Here is a 20,183-nt window from a genome sequence, read left to right on the forward strand (position 1 = left end):
GAAAACTTGTCTGGGCAGTAGTATGTGTGAAAAGGATCTAGGAGTGGACCATACGTTGAACATGAGTCAACAGTTTAATGTGGTGGCTAAAAAGGCAAATGCCGTATTGGGCTGTATTAACGTAAGTATAGTGTCCAGATCATATGAAGTGATGGTATTGCTTTACTCTGTGCTGGTAAAACCTCATCTGGAGTATTGTGTTCAGTTTTGGGCACCACATTTTAAGAAGGATATAGACGTTGGAATGGGTGCAGAGGAGGGTGACAAAGATAGTGAGGGGTCTGGAGACCAAGTTCTATGAGGAAAGATTGAAGGAGTTGGGCATGTTTAGCCTGGAGAGGTGGCAACTGAGAGGTGATATGACTGCCATTTTCAGGTATTTGAAGGGCTGTCATATAGAGGATGGCGTGGAATTGTTTTCTGTGGCCCCAGAAGGTAGGACCAGAACCAACAGGTTGAAATTAAAACAAAAGAGTTTCCGGCTCAACATTTGGAAGAACTTCCTGACAGAGCTGTTTCCTCAGTGGAGGTTTTTAAACAGAGGCTGGATGGCCATATGATTGCAATGTGGATCCTGTGCATTTACAGGGGGGCAATATTTGTGAATTTCCTGCACTGTACAGGGGGTCGGACTAGATGACCCTGGCCGTCCCTTCCAACCCTATAATTCTGCGATTCTGCATGGTTGTTCAGTTTTCCAAAGAACTCCAAAAGGTTGGTGAGGCAGGACTTCCATTTGCAAAAGCCATGCTGATTTTCCCTCAATTTCTACTAGTTTGCTTGGGACAGATATTAAACTGACTGCCCTATAATTCCCTGGTTCCCTTCAGGATTCTTTTTTTAAAAAGTGGTGCCACATTTGCTACTCTCCAGTCTTCTGAATTTAGTGATAGATCACATATAGGCTTCCCAATCCCCAGGGCCCAGCGGGGGATCCAACGGTTTTACAGGCTTCCCCCCTCCCCCAGCCAGCTGGCCGGCGGGGGAAGCCCCGTCCCCAAAGCCATTATGCACCTCCATGAACGAGTCCCTTAGGGAATGATGGGGAATTGATCTGGGGGTATTGGGGGCTCTGAGGAGGCTGTTTTTTGAGATAGAGGCGCCAAATTTTCAGTATAGCATCTAGTGCCTCTCCCCAAAATACCTCACATGTTTCAAAAGGATTGGGCCAGGGGGTCCAATTCTATGAGCCCCAAAAGAAGGTGCCCCTATCCTTCATTATTTTCTATGGAAGGAAGGCATTTTAAAAGGTGTACTGTTCCTTTAAATGTGATGGCCAGAACTCTCTTGGAGTTCAATTATGCTTGTCACACCCTTGCTCCTGGCTCCACCCCATGTCTCCTGGCCCCACCCCCAAAGTCTCCTGGCTCCACCCCCAAAGTCCCCAGATATTTCTTGAATTGGACTTGGCAACCCTAATCACATATATGGATTAGTAGGTCAACAAGCTCACATTTGAGTTTCTTAAGAACTCTTGGGTGTATCCAGGGCCACATTATGACTTTTGTGGGCCCTAAGCACTTTTGCATTTGGGGGCCCTTCTCACCATAATATCAGTATTGAAATTTTTAAATATAACTCTTCAGCGTTTTTTTTCCCTGTCAGGCAAAATTTAATACATTTCTGTGGGCCCTAAGCAAAAAAGCCCTGTCTGCTCCAGATATATTCTACAAAAATGTTTCTTGTTTGTCTTAATGCTTTTAGCAACCCACTCAAAATCTCTTTTTGCATGCCTAATTATTGACATATTTCTTTTGCCAGAGCCTGTTGTTCCTCCTGTTCAATTAATTGGGTCAGACTTTTGACTTTTTAAAATAAACCTCTTTACTTTTTATAGTTTCTTTGACTTGTGTTGTCAACCATGCAGGCCTTCTTTTAGACTTGGCAGTCTTTTCTAACCTGTGGAATGCATTCTATTTGGGTTTCAATTAGTGTGGTTTTAAACAGCTTCCAAGCATCCTCTAGGGCAGGGATGTCAAACTCATTTGTTATGAGGGCTGGATCTGACATAAATGGAACTTTGTGGAGTCAGGCCATGCATGTCATAAAATATAATGCCAGGTATAAAGGATACAGAGAAACACAATTAAAGATATTATATTTACTTAAAATACAAACATGCTTAAAACTCTTGAGATATTTTGTTTAAAATGGAAAGGTGGGGGAATAGTGGGATTTGGCAATGCAATTTTTAAAACAAAACATTAAAAAAGCACAAGGATTACAGCAGAAACTAAAAATCTAAAATAATCTGAGCCTAGGAAAACATGAAATGGCTGGGCATCACAAGCTTCTGCCCCACCCCAGGTCTACTCAGATTGACAATGGCTCGCCAGTGTAATATTGCCCTTTGGCTGTGGGTTTCTAGGTTAGAGTACTCACTATGCACCAGTTCTCAGGTCCATTCAGCAGAGACAACATGACTCAAAGCATCAGCCTTTTATTTGCAAGGAGACCACTCCAGCAAGCAACAGCTTCAACAAATTCTGGAAAGTGAAATTACTTGAGCTCCACTCCATTGAAAGTTGCAAGAAAAAATGCAAAATGGGTTTCCCTTTAAGGTCTCTGGGCCCAGATAGACTATGCTCAGTCTAGTCTATCTGGGCACAGATACTTTAATGGAACATCCATTCCACATTTTCTTTGAAGATTTGCAAGCCCAGAAGAACTTCCTGCTGAGCAGGCAAGGATAAGGCAGAAGGAGCTGGAAACTTCGGCAGCCTGGGAGCTTCAAAGGGTGAGGACAGGAGGAGAAGGATGAAAGAGTCATGGGCTTTATTAAAGACCTGGGCAGGCCAGTTGCAGGCATAAGTCTGACACCTCTGCTCTAGGAATTTGACTCTCTTGTAAAACATTCCTTACCCTGTGTTTTCCATCAATGTACCTTATACAGCAAAGATGGCATGTAATGTTCTCATTTGTAAGTAAAAATAAATTCAAGATAATTTTGTCCTGCATGAGAAAGAACTGGGTGGAGAGGCACCTTATTGGAAGAAAACCTGAACTGCACTAGTATCTCAACTGCACCAGTAGCAAACTGCATCAGGGGATCAATGTATAATCCACTTTCAACCCAAATGTTCATAAAAATGAGTATGCTAAATTTATGTCGTGGCCAAAAGAAAAAAAACAACAATATTATGGCTCAAGAATTTCAGCATGAGATTTCCTTTTAAGTGCAAGCCTTTGACCAATTTTTAAAGAAATATTACTTCCCTTCTCACAAACACTTATTTCCTCCTCCCTGGAGATAACAATATAATGCATTAATTCATCAATATAATAAAGTTGTCAGTGTGGAATACTGAATTGTTTTACCAGTCAAGACTATCAGCTGTTTGACATGATGCATAAAAACCACCACAGAATGTAATAAAATACAAACTGACTGTAAACAAAAAGAATACTCTAGCCATAACAGTCTTTGGTTTTCAGAGAAAGGCAGCCTGACACCTTAGCTCAACCATAATTTCAGTAAGCAGCAAGCACAGAGCAATTACAAATTGCTCCCACCACAAAAAGATAGGAAAAGTAGCAATACAGAGGGATTTCCCAGGGGACCTGCATAATTAAAACACAAATATTTAGCAGTTAAAATTGAACAAGTAGGGTCACTTGTTAAACATCACATAAGCATCAGTTGCTGTGCACTGCAATGAAGAGTCATTCATATGAGCGTATTATACTTCCCTTCCTCCTCACTGAACAGTGATCAAAGGGCAGAGATTCCCAATGGTGAAACAATTTCCCCCCCTCAACAGCAGCATCTGGATCTTTGGCACATTTCACTGCCAGTTGTGTGCTGTAGCTTTGGAACAGTTTCCAGGTCTGCCACATGGCTCAGCTTTTGATGACCAGGCCAAGCTACTTTTCATCCCAGCTGCTCTCTGACTCATTCAGGAGCACGAAGACTCTTGCACCAAGTTGGGAAAGAGTTTTGCATTAGTGCCATAAAGGTCAGTGTGCAGACAAGGGCCTCTTAGGAGAAACAGAAGGGGCTCCCCCCACCCCTCCACAGAGATCCGTTTTTAAAATGTCTTGGAAAAAAATTGGCTCAAATGCCTACTGCACATCATTGGCCTCATCTCTCAGCTGCACTTTGTTTGCCAAGTCTCATTCTGTTATGCAATAAAAATCACATTTAGGGAGGGGAAAACATTACCATAGCTTTTTTGTGAATGAAGGAAACAAAGAATCTACATGCCCCTAAAGACTCTGCAGCAGACATACACGAGAGACGTGGGAGGAGGCCATGTGGCTGAGCTCATTTTGAACACTAACTGCTCTGAATTCATTATTTGTTAACAGTGCTTGTCAAAGAAACAGCATTGTTTTTTTTTCCAGGTCACAGCTATTTTACATAATGAGAATAGGAATAAATTTAGTCATTCGCTTCATGTCACTTTACCACTAACTATGGCATATATTTACATCCATAAAAATGGGAGAGATTTTTGGACATGATTTAGTGCCCTTTTATTGTGCAGATTTCTTTATTTCCATTCCACATTTGAATTTCAAAAATGTTTTGGATTTCAAAGCATCTTTTAAAAAATTGCACTAATTACAATATGCATTATTTTCTAGAACAGCTTGTTTGCATTGCAGATTCCTGAAAAGATAGGTATTCATTAACATATACCAATTAATATCACCCATACATTTTAGGGAGTTCTGTGCTCCATTTCAAAAGGGTGCCAAATACACAAAAAACAGGTTTCAGAGTATGAAGCAACCCTGTGATTCTTTAACACTGTAAGACAGTTAATACCATATATATATTAGTGATGATCTTTAAACAACAACGTATGCTTTCTCCTGTCCCACTTAAATAGTCTAGAAGATGTATATGTTCTACACAGTGACTATTAATGCTTCTGGATGTGGATTCTTTAACTTGCTGTGATATAATTCAAATTACATTACATGGGTATCACAATACAAAATCTTAACAAATACATATGACATTTCTTGATCCAGCAGACCTGTACATCCATGAAAACTGCCACATGGATGACAGAAGATCCACAACAAGAAATGTTTCTGTATGCTAAGCTCCTTGTAGTGGGAATTTTCAAATCTTCAGTCAACAGGTGCCATGACCCTCTGGGGATTGGCGGGGAATGGGGGGACTTACCAGGGGCAGTAGTGAGGCCCAGCCAATGCTGCAGTGAAGTGTCAACATCATTACAATGTGATGTCAAAGTGACATCATCATGCAGCGATGTTGGAGCAATGCTCTGGTATTTCGGCAAAAACTCTATGGTAAATTTGGCTTCTACAATTGAGTTTTGTCCAAATACCAGAGCACTGTTGAGATGTCACCAACATGATGATGCTACTTCTGGGTCATGTCGGAAGTGATGTAGACATGTCACTGCAATGTCAGCTGGACCTCACTCTGATCACAGCTAATTGGCAGCAGGGCGGTGGGGCCTGGCAGCACGGGATCCCTCCTTCCACCAGGTGATCTGGAAACCCTAATAACCAGGCACAGCTTTGTATAGATCTTATTGGAGCACTACACACTTATGTCTATTTGCTATTTTGTATGCTGACTCATTTATTATTGTTAAGAGTGTTTTTAACTTTCAAAAATTGTTTTATTATTTGTTGTAAACCACACTGAGCCCTGCATGCAGGGGAGAGCGGGATAAAAATCTAAATTAAAAATAAATAAATAAATAAATAAATCCTACTTCAATCAAAGCCCACAGGCTTTTGATCCATCACAAGATCATGGAATCATAGAATCACAGAGTTGGAAGGGACCTCCAGGGTCATCTAGTCCAACCCCTGCACAATGCAGGAAACCCACAAATACCTACCCCAAATTCACAGGATCTTCATCGCTGTCAGATGGCCATCTAGCCTCTGCTTAAAAACCTCCAACGAAGGAGAGCCCACCACCTCCCAAGGAAGCCTGTTCCACCGAGGAATCGCTCTAATGGTCAGGAAGTTCTTCCTAATGTTGAGTCAGAAACTCTTTTGATTTAATTTCAACCCACTGGTTCTGATCCTACCTTCCAGGGCCACAGAAAACAATTTTGCACCATCCTCTATATGACAGCCCTTCAAGTACTTGAAGAAGGTGATCATATCACCTCTCAGCCACCTCCTCTCCAGGCTAAACATCCCCAGCTCCTTCAACCTTTCCTCATAGGACTTGGTCTCCAGACCCCTCAGCATCTTCGCCGCCCTCCTCTGGACCCATTCCAGCTTGTCTATATCCTTCTTAAAATGTGGTGCCCAAAACTGAACACAATACTCCAGGTGAGGTCTTACCAGAGCAGAGTAAAGCGATACCATCACATGACGTGATCTGGACACCTCTGTCGATACAGCCCAAAATTGCATTTGCCTTTTTAGCCACCTCATCACACTGTTGACTCATGTTCAGCATATGATCCTCTAAGACCCCTAGATCCTTTTTGCACATACTACTGCTAAGACAAGTCTCTCCCATCCTATAACTATGCATGGGATTTTTCCTACCGAATTGCAGAACGACCCTTGGCACTTACCGTGAGGGGTCCTTCTCCTAGGAGGAAAGGAGGACATCTTGGGTGCTTTCCCACCGTCCAATCAGGGAGGCAGGAATCAAAACTTCCTCTTCCTGTGGCTGTGGGGAACCACCCATCTTCAGTTCGGGTGACTCCGAGCAGCAGTATAACGTTAACTGTATCTATAAAAATAAAAACTTCTAACAAGTGAAACAACAACAACTATTAGTCTGTCGGTGCCCATAAAGGAGATGGGCGATCGACGAAGGTATAAACTTTATTGATAGGAAAAGTAGGGAACAGGCCCGAAGGCCATCAAATGTTGGTAGAGATGTAGTTAGGTACAGTGGAGAATTCAGCTGCCCGAGGTAGGGCGATAGATGGGAGGGCAAGATGTCCTCCTTTCCTCCTAGGAGAAGGACCCCTCACGGTAAGTGCCAAGGGTCGTTCTCCCTAGGAGGCGGAGGACATCTTGGGTGCTCCTAGAGCAGTAGGTTACTTAGGGAGGGATCGCCCTACTCAGGCAGTACATGCTGTAAGATTCGTCTACCGAAGGCCGCATCCGCCGACGCGTAAGAGTTCAGCTTGTAGTGTTGAACGAAGGTGGAGATTGACGACCACGTAGCTGCCTTACACACTTCCTCGACTGAGGCGTTCCTGCTGAAGGCTGCGTTGGCGGCTGCGCTTCTGGTCGAGTGTGCTGTGATCCCAGGCGGAACCTCGAGGTGCAAGGCCTTGTAGGCCTCCACTATGCACTGCTTAATGGCATGACTAATGGCCGACTTGGACATCTTTTGCCCCAATCTGGGTGCAGAGATATTGATGAACATAGAGTCTGACTTACGTAGTGACTCTGTTCTAATCAGGTAGACTTTGATCGCCCTGCGCACGTCCAGGGTGTGCCAGGTTCGTTCCTTGGGGTGTCTGGGATCCGGACAAAAGGATGGTAGGTTGATCTCTTGATTTTGGTGGAATCTGGATGACACCTTTGGTTGGAAGGTAGGATCCGGGTAGAGTACGACTTTGTCCTTGTGGAACACGCATAGCTCCTTCCTAGCAGATAGAGCTCCTAACTCGGAGACCCTTCTGGCCGATGCTATTGCCACCAGGAAAATCGTCTTCATGCGAAGCATCTTTAAGGGCACTTGCATGAGCGGTTCGAAGGGTGGACCTGTTAGGGCGGTCAGCACTGGGTTCAGCCTCCAGGTCGGGAACCGATGGGTCTGCGGTGGGGAGCTTAAGGAAGCCCCTCTAAGGAACCGTCGGATGTGAGGGTGAGACGACAGGGATACACCATCCACCTGCTGAAGTACTGATGACAGTGCCGCGATCTGGCGTTTGAGGGTGGCTGGCTTCAGGCCGGACTGTAGCCCATCCTGAAGGAATTGTAGCACCCTGGGAACAGTAGGGTGTAATGGATCCACACTCTTTCTCCGGCACCACCTGTGGAAGGCTTTCCAAGACATGTTGTAGATCCGCGTCGTGGATTCCCTTCTGGATGCTAAGATGGTATTCGTCACTTCGCTGGTGTACCCTAGGTCTAGTAGCGATCTCCTCTCAACCTCCTCGCGGTCAATCTCAGCCATTCTGGGTGGGGGTGCCACACTGGTCCCTGCAGCAGCATGTCCGGCCCGGTTGGTAGGTGGAGGGGTTGCTCCGCCGACATCTGCTGGATTGAAGAGAACCAGGGACGCCGAGGCCACCAGGGCGCAACTAAGATGACTTCTGCCCCCAGCGACCTGATCCTTCTGAGAACTTTTGGGATGACCGGGATTGGCGGGAAGGCATACAGGAGACCTTGAGGCCACGGGGATGTTAGGGCGTCTGTGGCCTCCGCCTGACTGTGAAAGTACCTTGTGAAGAACCGGGGCAGCTGGTGATTCTGCGGAGATGCGAAGAGGTCCAGGGTTGGCGGGCCGAAGTGATCCACTATCTGTAGGAATATAGTCCTGTTGAGAGACCACTCCCCTGCCTGGATGCTCTCTCGACTGAGCCAGTCCGCCTGCACGTTGTGCGCCCCCTTGATGTGTTCTGCTCTTATTGACTTCAGATGAAGTTCTGCCCAGCCGAACAGTTTTCCGGCCTCCCTGTAGAGGGAGCTGGACCTGGACCCCCCTTGATTGTTTAAGTAGGTCTTCGCTGCTATGTTGTCCGTTCGCACTAGGACGTGTTGGCCTGAGACCTGGTCCTGGAAGTGTAGGAGGGCTAGGCGAACTGCCCGAAGCTCTAGTAGGTTGATTGGGAGGTTCGATTCCCTGGTCGACCACTGGCCCTGTGTTGGGATCTCGTTGAGGGTTGCCCCCCAACCGTAGAGTCCCACCTGGAGACAGGCAACCTTACAAAAAACAAAGTAGTATGCACATCTTCCATCCAGGTATTTCTCTGGCTGGGAAGAGGCTGTCTCTGTGAGAGACTGCAATATTAAAAAAGTTTGGTAATGAACAACTTTTGAAATTATATCTTTTTAGACCCAAAATCAGAAGATGAGAATTCAAAATAGCACAAAAAATACCTCAACTGTATTTCCACACTATTTCCACCCTCCCCCCCTCCAGATGTGAAAGGAGGGGAAGGTTTGAACAGACAAACCAAAATTCTTTCCCTCTTGGATTAGGTGAATGCTTACCTTAACAAAGGCTAAAAACAGACACAATGGATTTGGCCAGTACTCTTATCTGACCCTGATAAGTTTTTACAAAGGAAAGGTGGAGGAGGAGAATAATGAGCTTTCTGCCTGGGTGGGACTCAAAATTGTAACTCTTTCCAGTTTCTTTAACTCAAGCTGAATTTGGCTGAGTTTAATTCAAGAGGGTCTGCATGAGATTTGCCAATCAGTACTACATTAGTTGTTGCTGCTCCTGCAGCTGGAGGTTCTACTTTCTGTACTTTCAGATTTAAATGACAAACTTGCCCATTTGAGGTTAGCTGTCTTGTGTTACTGTGACCTTTGAGAAGGAGAGGCAACACCTCTTATATTACAAACACTGAATTTGATCTTTTCTGAGGCTCTGCAAGAAAACTTTCCTAGCCAGCCATCCACTGGAAGATATTGGGACAAGTTCTGTACAAGAATGGTGGCAAACCAAAAACTGTGGTTCCTCTTGCCACTGGCTAGTTATAGGTCTATAAGAAAATGAGGCTTTCTCTCAAAGACACTGAGTTGCTTGTACCTTAAGGAGACCTGAGATAAACAAAAATTTAATTTCTCAGGGCAATGCATTTAAAATTCTATTCCTTTGCCTTAGTTGCTTATCAAATCTTTACTGCTACAGATTTCCATTGAGCAAGAGGGAGAACAATTAGCATTTCTTCCTGATGGCAGGAGTGCTGAGCATTTGCATATTTTAGCCAGTTCTATTTGGGCTAATCTGCAGGCACTCTGTACAAGCTCAGAGGCTATACCATTTAAATTTCATAGAACTGAGGAAATAAATATTTCCTGACTTTATAAGCAAGAGAGAGAAAGATGAACTTGGGAGTTTCACAGATTTTCATTCAGCCAATTTGAAAGTTAAAACTGGTCAGTTTCTTACATTTTGCTATAAATGCTTTGAATGAATAAAAACTAGTTCAATCTCTCTTTCTCAGGTACTTGATGCTGGCATCTTTAAAGGGTTAACCTAAATATATTACATCAAGCTCCCATTACCCTGCAGAGAAAACTAACTCTGCAGGCTGGAACCCTTGCTGGGATTCCAGGAGATCTCCAGGCCTCACCTGGAGAAATGGCCTGGTCTAATTGTAGTCCAAGTCATTGCTTGTATGTTTTCTTATTTAGTCAAGGGAAAAGGCGCCCTTGTTACCTTTAAACCTAATAAAGCCAGATCTCTCTGTTTTAAGAGACATTCAAGTCTAGATGTTAGATTTTCCTTTGGGTAGGGGGGGAGGTTCAGAGACAAAGGAACCTTGCCTGCCCATGCGGGACTACCATTCCCTGAGGTTCCACAGAATTCTGGCTTTCAAATTCCCCAAATGGGATGAGCTAAAGACAGAAAATTTCTGGCGTAAAGGGCTGAGGCTTGCTCATGTAGCAGTGTCTGGAGCAAGTCCTTGCTAAAGGAATACCTTGTGCCATAAGTGGGGAACTCTGCATCTTCTGCTAGTAGACCCTGGGACTGTAGATCTGCCACAGGTGCATCAACCAGGGGAACCTGCAGTAAGTTATTAGCAAAGGCAGGTAGCTCATATAGCTTCTTAAAAGAGTTGGGAACCTGCCTGCTGGTACTTGGTTTTGCCCATTCGGCTCTTAGCTGGCGCTCGAAGAACTCTGGAAAGGGGAAGATCCTGTCAGAGGGTCGGTGCCTGGGGAAGAACTCTGAGTTCCCCTTGGATATGTTCCTGGGGCTAGTCAGGGGGTTGACAACCTCCTGGTCCTCTGGCGACCCTTGGAGGTCCAGAGCAGCCAGCACTTTGGGTAAGAGGGATTGGAACTCCTCTGCCCTGAAGAAGCGTGAGGAGGGTTCTGGTACAGTCGTACCCTCTATCTCCTCATCCGATATGAGTTCGCCCTCCTCCCTTTCCCCCTGTTCTGACTCATCTGAGTGATCCCGGTACTGGGATCTCTCGCCCTCCAGGGAGTCACCGGCTATGGAGTCTCTGGTGACCCTGTAATGGGAGCCCCGTTCCCTAGACCTTTTGGGTGAGGGGGACCCGGGAGGAGAGGGTGGGCTAGAGGGCCTTGGCCTCTTGAGGGTGGCTGCCTCAACTGCAGCTCCTACAGTCTGCCTGATTGATTCTAGGAAATCAGAAAAACAGAGAAGGTCCCATCATGGGTACATTACCCAAGCCCGTCTGGGGCTGGAGGGTCTGCGTGGCCTCCTGCTGCGGCTGCACCTAGAAGGTGTCGAAATCTCCCGCCTGGAGGTTGGCATGGGGGGTTCCCCGCCCCTGGAGGCTGCTCAGTTGCTGGTCCCCGTCCTTCCGTGCGCGTTTGCGCTTTTCAAAATGGCCCTCGTGGCCAGGGCGGCGCTCTGAGGAGGAAGTCTCCTCTGCTGCCGAGGACGACCAGCGCCGCTTCCGCTCCGCTCGCTCCTCTTCGGATCTTCTCCCTGTTCTGCCCCTACAGGGCACGTTGCCGGCAGCCGCGGCAAGCCCCGTGGTCATGCCGGCTCCGGGAAGCGGCCTCTCGGTCCCGCGCGATGCGCAGGCAGCCGAGTCCTCGTTGGGGCAAGCGTCCTTTGCCCTGCGCGCCATCTGTTCCGCGCCGCGGCTTGAGTGCAGCCCGAGCCGCCGGCGCGCCGCTTCTCTTCGGGGGGGGGGGATTCGAGAATCCCCAGGAGCAGAGAAGCCACGAAGCAAAGAAGCAAGGAAGAAGTATTGGCAGGTGAATAAGGATCCAAAGAAGCAGCAGAGAAAGCTTGGTAAGATGAATAGAAGGAAGGAGGAAGAAAGATCTTTTTTTTTTTTTTTTTTGAAAGGAAAGGCACTTAAAGGGATAGGACCTATCCTAAGCACATGCTCTCCCTGTCGAGGCAGGAAAGGAACTGAAGATGGGTGGTTCCCCACAGCCACAGGAAGAGGAAGTTTTGATTCCTGCCTCCCTGATTGGACGGTGGGAAAGCACCCAAGATGTCCTCCGCCTCCTAGGGAGAACTTTACATTTATCCCTGTTAAAATTCATTTTATTGGTTTTAGCCCAGTTTTTCAGCCTGTCAAGGTCATCCTGTAACCCGTTTCTGTCTTCTACTGTATTTGCAACCGCTCACAATTTAGTATCATCTGGAAATTTAATAAGCATTCCCTCTATTCCTTCATCCAAATCGTTTATAAAGATGTTGAACAAAACAGGTCCCAGGACAGATCCTTGAGGCACTCAAGATATCTACTGTATACCATCCTACCTGTATAGTTTTACTAATATGCTGTCTTCACCATGTTTTTACTTGCATATATGAATAGTTTTTATGACCATGCCATACCTAACTGTATTGTAGGCGACTTTAGGTGGCTAGTCTTGGAAAGCTGTGAAGTAAATGTATACCATAAAATGTAAAAATGGAACAATAAAAACTGAGCAGTCATGTTATGCTGCCATTAGACTGGCCAAAATCAATTTTAAGTTTTTGACTTCATGAAAAGCCTAAATGAACTAAAGCAGTTAGGTGGCTTTTTGGTATAAGAGGAAGCGTTTCCACAGATGTCCTGATTTTGTAGCCAGTATTCCTGGTGTGTACCACTAGATGGCAGGTGACAGTTTACAAATGGCTTCATTGCCAGTTTGTGAGATTAGCAGCATGTCCGCAAGTAGTAATGGTGGCATGGCCTTTTTGTCTGGATTATAATAACCCCTTATAAGATAACCATATATTAAGAATGTATTTATAAAATTTTATTTTAAGAAAACTGCTGACATTAGTTCTGAATTGCCCATATACATTTGCAGAGGTCAACTGGATTGAAAATGCTTGCCTTATTTCACTGTTCTGTATAACACAAGTTAACAATTTATCTCAGATTTTGAACAGTGACATTATGTAAAAATGACTTCTTTGACTGCTGACTTTTACAGCACTACTAGAATAGTTTATCTGTTTTGAAGTACATATGAAGCTGCCCTATACCGAGTCAAACAATTGGTGCATCAGCATGGTCTTCTCTGATGGGTAACAGATCTCAAGAGGTCTGTCTGATCCTTTTAATTGGAGATGTGATTCTGCTAGTGAAGCAGTTACTCTAGCACTGTGCAACAGCCTCAGATGGTGATTAGAAATGAATAAGTGGGGACCCACAAGAAAGTTGCCGGAGTGGTTATCCCATCTCCCGCCCACTTATGCTTCCTCTCTTCTCCCCTTACTTCTCTCACAATCTTTCTCCCTACTGCCACATACTCACTCTCTCCTCCATGCCTGTCACTTCCTCTCTCTTTTTCTGCCCCTCACCCCATCATTCTCTTTCTTTTTCTGCCTCCCCAATTCACTCACTCTCTCTCTTTCTGTCCTCTTCTACCCCATCACTCTCATGGCCTCTTCCCCCGCCCTGCATAGTGGCGGCAGCACTCACAACTGCCCACCTGCTCCCCCCACAGCATCACTGGTGGTGGCAGTTCTCCAGGAATCAAAACAGATCTCCAAATTACAGAAATCAGTTCCCCTTAGGGTTGTCAGCTCCAGCTTGGGAAATTCCTGGAGCCTTGGAGGTAGAAGCTTTGAAGGGTGGAGTCTATGGCATTTATACTTTGCTGAGACATTATACTTTTCTGAGGTACCACCCCTCCTCAGGCCCCACTCTCCTCAGGCTCCACCCCTCAAATCTCCATCTGTCTTCAGCTTTCTGTCTCCTCCACTGCAGCCTCTACCTCAGAAAACTATGTTCTTACTTCACAGTGGGGACCAAAACAGCTCACAGTATTCTTCTCTCCTCCTTTTGATCTGAAAATAATCCTGTGAGATAGGTTAGGATGAAGGTATGTGACTGGTCCAAAATCACACAGTCAGCTTCCACAGCATGATGAGGATCTAAAATGTGGGTCTTGCAGACCCTACCCAGAAGTTCTGATCACTACACCACACTAGGGTGGCCAAATCCCTCCTGGCAACTGGTGGGGGATGGGATAGGCATACCAGGAGGTCCATCCAATGTACAGCAACATGTTCATGTCACTGTCCATGTGACCCAGAAGTGATAGTATTATCTCCAGAAGGTCATGGTTATGCTCTGGTATTTGGGCAAAAACTCTGTGGTTTATTTGGCTTTATTTATTTATTGGCTTTGTATTCCACCCTCCCCAAATGGGCTTAGATCAGATTCCAACAAGCAGAGTCAAAGACTCATTACAATAAACTACAATAGATTAAAACAATAAAATCCAAGGTAGCAGCAATTAAAAGAGCCCTATTAAGGCCACCTAAATAGAGTCAGTGGTACTTCAGTAATTTGGAAACTGGAACAGGGAGGCCAATCTGAGATGGACGCCTGCCACCTCACTCAAAGGACTGGAGGAACATCTCTGTTTTACAGGTCCTGCAAAACAATAGAAGGTCCCACAGGGCCCTGATCTTCAGTAGAAGCTGATTCCACCAGGCCAAAACCAGGGCCAAGAAAGCCCTGACCTTGGTGGAAGCTAGGTGGTCATCCTTTGGGCTGGGGGTAACCAGTAGGTGTTGATCTTGTGAGCACAAGGCTCTTTGGGGAACATATGGGGAGGGCAGTCCTTCAGATAAAACACAGACCTAGTAACTGTGGTGACCTGGGCTGGGCCTCCATGGAAAGCAAGGCATCCAGGACCACCCCAGATGTTAACATTGGTGAGAGGATCACCCCCTGCAGCACACTCTCTCACTGAGTGCTACCCTCTCTTGCCAACCATGGAGAAAGGAAGAACACCACTGAAGGGCAGTCCCCTGAACTCCTATGTTGGTGAGGCAGTGGGTTATAAGATCATAACTGACCATGTTGAATGCCACCGTTAAATCTAACAATAACAGCAAAACTGATCTGTCTCAACCCAGGTGCCTCCATAGGTCATCTGTGAGGGCAACCAGTGCCATCTCCACCCCATGACCAGGGTGGAAACTGGACAGGAAGGGATCAAGGATAGATGTGTCATCCAAGAACCTGGAGCTGCTCGGCCACTGTTCCTCTCAACTACCTTACCCAGAAATGGTAAATTTGAAACTGGGCGATAGTTGGTCAGGACCATTGGATCCAGACAGAGTTGGTTTCTTTAAGAGCAGGTAAACCACTGGTGTAGTGGTTAAGTGTGTGGACTCTTATCTGGGAGAACCAGTGGGGTTTGATTTCCCACTCCTCTACTTTCAGCTGCTGGAATGGCCTTGGGTCAGCCATAGCTCTCACAGGAATTGTCCTTGAAAGGGCAGCTGCTGCAAGAGCTCTCTCAGCCTCACCCACATCACAGGGTTTCTGTTGTTGGTGGGGGGGGAGGTAAAGAATATTGCAACCGCTCTGAGACTCTCGAGATTCAGCGTATAGGGCGGGATATAAATCCAATTTCTTCTTCTTCTCCTCCTCCCCGCCGCCGCTGGGAAGGTCCCAGATGAAAGGGATAGATTGATGATATCTCACAGGGGAATCCAAATACTATACCTTAACCAGGCAGGTTGGACATGGGTCAGGGAGGCAAGTGGTTGGCTTCAGCCGCCCTGAGCCACTTGTGGGAAGGGCGGGGTATAAATCTTAAATAAATAAAAATAAAAAAAAATTCACAGCTGCCAGGACTCTGTTGACATTGTGATGAACAGCCAGCAGAGGCATGCTTATAGGCAGTGCTGTTTGGATAAGAGTGAGTTAGCTGACCTAACTGAAAGCTCATGCAACTCGCTCTGATTGAGAAACTGCAGCTAACTGTTGAGAGGGGGGTGACAGGCAGTTGGAGAAGGAGTTGAAGAGTAAGACTGTGAATGAAGAAAAGAGTGGTGGTTTGTTGAGACTCTCAAGTGTGAGAAGAGTCTAAAAAAGCAGAGTCTGTTTCAGAGGCAAGTGTTGTGTGCAGGGCTATAACCAGGATTTAAAATTTGATGGGGCACACTACCAGGATATTTTGGGGGAAGGGGCAGAGAGCCACCCAGTTTGGTGACCCAGGCCAGGCTCTTAGCACTGGAAGGCAGGGAGGGATGAATTCAAAAGCACAGCCTTGAAGCCAGGAGCCAGAGGAAGAATCTACACACACCCTCCCCCCCCCAACGGACAGGTGTCCCAAGTGGCTCTGCAGGGGTACAGAGGCTCCAGAGGGAGAAGGGTGGGGGTGGCAGAGAAGTGGTGGCAGAGAAGAGGGAGAAGGGTGGGGGTGGCAGAGAAGTGGTGGTATGGGCTGGCAGGAGTGCCATCTCATAAACCTTCATATATGATCTGTAGTATGTTCTTGCCACTTTGTCATGAGCACATTTTCCTGCAAACCTAAACCCCTTTTGAGGCTCGTTGAAAGATCTGCCTTGCCTGTTCACAGCTCGAGTCACCGGATTTAAGTATCAAAAGATTGCACAACTTTGTTATTAGAATATAAGATCCCTAGTGTTGTTTTACTCTTCTCTTCTTCCCAGGTGCTCAGGGAAGCATACATGATTTGGTTGTGGTAATGCAGGAGACCTAGTTAAGAATGAGAGAATGTGGCTGGCCCATAGCCACCCAGAGATTCATCGCCAAGTGGGAATTAGAACTTGGATCTCCCTGGTCCTACTCTTAGTATGGCAGTCTAATCGCTACACCACACTGGCTCTCAGATTTATTAACCAAATGGACATGTTATGGCACTTGATTCCTCAAAGAGTTTGTCACTGTTGATGACTTGCTAAGGTATGCATGCATTTTTTTTAAATTTGCACATGATTACATAATCTTGTGATACGGTTGGAATAACCAGTGGTTTGGGCAACTAATGGTATCTTATATAAGTGATAGCAAGTCTTGATTTGTATTTTAAAAATGTAAAAAAATCACTACGCAAAGTAAATATTATTTGTAAATCACATAATTAATCACCTTACCCAAAATTTTACTAGGAAGAAGGCATTCTGGGGCCCTTTCCCAAACAATTCCTTCAAACCACCCTTCTTCTCTGGAAATTTATCATAAATCTGACGAATATCCACCGATTCCAGCAACGGATCACTGTAAGAATGGTTGGCGTGTCCAATGTGTACAAAGAGATGTTTGTTGTACTGCAAAATAAAGGAACAGAAATATACAAGCAAATTAATTTACTGAGGTAAATAGAACATATTTGCATTCTTAGAAAGACTTCCTACAAATTCCTAGAAAGGGTACAGCACCAAGTAAGATTCTAAGCACCATCAGTAGCCTCACTTGTGGGCTCACCTGTGTGCAAGTGAGACACAGCCTATTTGAATGAGCTACCTTGCACGCTGTGTATAAAACAAAGACATCAGGGAGAAAGTTCTAGCCCAGCCTAACATACTGATGTTTAATGTGCAGTGAGTATGGGGGAGTATTTAAACATTCATTCCTCTACCTGCAGCCCGAATGATACAACCAGCAACAAACTCATCAGATGAAGTTCCTGGGTGGCATACTTTGAATACTTTAAATAAAAATGGTGCTAATTCATTCAGTGACTGAACCACACCATCTACCATTGGGGGCTGGCACACAACTTAATTATGCATACAAGCACCTAACATATTGCATATGTTAGGAAACTTCAACAAAAAGAAATGAAAAGAGAGAACTGGCCAGCTGCACATTCATCTACCTTTGACTCTTACAGCCCTGTGAATCAACAGCAACTCCCAAGCATGAAATAAAGAGAATCTGAACATGGAACTTTCAGTGCTATACCTGTCACTTCAGGTAGAACTGTGAAGCTGGAACAAAATACAAACTAGAACGGATCCTAACAGTCTTCTTTTTTTGTTTTAAAACAATTTATTAATAACATATGGTAACAATATCTAATTATATCATTACTATCCCTAACCCATATGATATTTTTCTAATCCCCCCTCCCTCCTTTACTAGACTTCTGCCGATGTTATATACTTAAGTTCACTTATAAAGGTACCCTTAACCCATCAAGGTTCAATTTCTCCCTTTTCTTAAATTCATTGTTAAAAAATTGCTCAATGTCCTTTCAAATTCCACTCTTTTTCTATATATCTTCTAAATTTCTTCCATTCCCTTTTAAACACTTCCAAATCATAGTCTCTTAAAGTTCTTGTTAGTTTATTCATCTCATGATAAAACTTTCACAATCCAATCCCATTTCTCTGGTATTTTTTCTTGTTTCCATAACTGCGCATATAATGTCCTAGCAGCTGAGAGCAAATACTAAATTAAAGTTCTATCTTCTTTTGGAAATTTTTCCATTTGTAATCCCAACAGAAAAGTCTCTGCTACTTTCTTAAAATCATATCCCAAAATTTGAGATATTTCTTGTATCATCTGCCAAAACTTTTTCGCTTTTCCACAAGTCCACCACATATGGTAAAAAGAACCTTCATGTTTCTTACATTTCCAGCATCTATCTGACATCTTTTTACTCATCTTTGCCAGTTTTTTCGGAGTCATATACCACCTAAACATCATCTTGAAACAGTTCTCTTTAATACTCTGACATGTTGATATTTTCATCGAGTTCTTCCAAAGATATTCCCATGTATCCATTTGTATTTCCTTGTTTACATTAATTGCTCATTTAATCATTTGAGATTTTACTACTTCTTCTTCTGTAGACCATTTCAACGATAATTTATATATTTTCGATATTAATTTTTCATTATCTCCAAGCAGAACCTTTTCCAATTCCGTTTGCTCACGTCTAATTCCAACAGATTTAATATCATTTTCCATCAAGCTTTTTATTTGTTGCATTTGAAACCAGTCATACTTGTTATTTAACTCTTCTGCAGATTTTAATTCAACTTTATCACCTTGAATCTTTAGCAGTTGGTTATATGACATCCCTCTGTCTTCATCAGATTCAGCTGTTATTTTTATTACTTCTGCTGGCCGATCCTAACAGCCTTCTTGATTGTCTGAAAAGTGATCCCTATAGCTCATCTTGGTCAGCAGTTCTTATGTCCAAACTTAACCAGTTGGGGATAGCAGTTGACGATTTTCTTACATCTGATGAGTCATATATCTTCAGATGTATTAAACTGAGATTGTTGGAGCTGGAGGAAATGAAACTATGCCCAACAGACCCTTATTCCTGCTCCCCAGCATCCTTAGGTCTCAATGTTTTTTGTGGTAAAATGCCCCATTATTTATTAGACTTAACCATTTCAAGTCATCGCAGGGCATTCATGTTGGCTAGATTAAATGCGTTCCCTTCCAAAGTCTTACAGGTGAGATATCAAGTACCTTTATGTGATAGACTCTCTACCTGCGGAGCGAATATTCCTGACTCAATTCAGCATATATTGCTTGATTGTTCCATATATCATAATCTCCATAAGGAACTATCTTGCAAGCGTTCTTTGTCCCCAGATCCATCTACTCTGCCACTCTGTAATTATTTACTGAATGACACCGAGTGGGAGGTTACTGAGGCTGTGGCAAAATTTCTGGCTGACATTCTTAAATGTAAATTTGATCTTGTATAAATGCATATATAATCTGTTTCTTTTTGATTTTATCTCCTATTTTTAATTTTTTACGTTCTGTGTACTCTCATTTGCAATTGTTATGCCATCAAAAGTTTGGAATTCAACAATACAAACTAAGTTTGAAAGAAGCCAACAGGCTGTATTATTTAACTGTTCAAGTTAAACCCAATGGACAGTATCAGCTTTTGCCTAACTCTAATCAGGGTAGCTGTATTACAGTAAATGAACATTTAGCACCAGGTTATGACGATCTATACCTTCCTGCTCACCTGCTTCGAGTGTCACCACTGGGTTCCAGGGACACTGGAATATGGGAGGCTGAAGTTCCTCTACTCACTCAAGAGCTTTGGGGAAGTATAAGGCTGCTAATTTGAGAGCCAGTTTGGTGTAGTGGTTAAGTGCATGGACTCTTATCTGGGAGAACCAGGTTTGATTCCCCACTCCTCCACTTGCACCTGCTGGAATGGCCTTGGGTCAGCCATAGCTCTGGCAGAGGTTGTCCTCGAAAGGGCAGCTGCTGTGAGAGCCCTCTCAGCCCTACCCACCTCACAGGGTGTCTGTTGTGGGGGGAGAAGATAAAGAAGATTGTAAGCCGCTCTGAGTCTCTGATTCAGAGAGAAAGGTGAGGTATAAATCTGCAATTCTTCTTCTTCTAATAGCG

The 20,183-nt window shown here is 44.5% G+C and overlaps 1 protein-coding gene across 6 annotated transcripts in view; it reads right to left on the reverse strand.

Moving 5' to 3' along the window:
- TEAD1 (TEA domain transcription factor 1) overlaps positions 1-20,183 on the reverse strand; it is a 360,416-nt gene that overhangs the window by 17,367 nt on the left and 322,866 nt on the right. For all 6 annotated transcript variants that reach the window (XM_060263081.1, XM_060263082.1, XM_060263079.1 and 3 more), the window contains one exon: positions 16,943-17,116. In XM_060263081.1, coding sequence (XP_060119064.1) covers positions 16,943-17,116 — 174 coding nt within the window. The remainder of the gene's footprint in view (positions 1-16,942; positions 17,117-20,183) is intronic.

This window comes from Heteronotia binoei, chromosome 21 (genome assembly GCF_032191835.1).
Source record: "Heteronotia binoei isolate CCM8104 ecotype False Entrance Well chromosome 21, APGP_CSIRO_Hbin_v1, whole genome shotgun sequence".
Taxonomy (NCBI): Eukaryota; Metazoa; Chordata; class Lepidosauria; order Squamata; family Gekkonidae; genus Heteronotia; species Heteronotia binoei.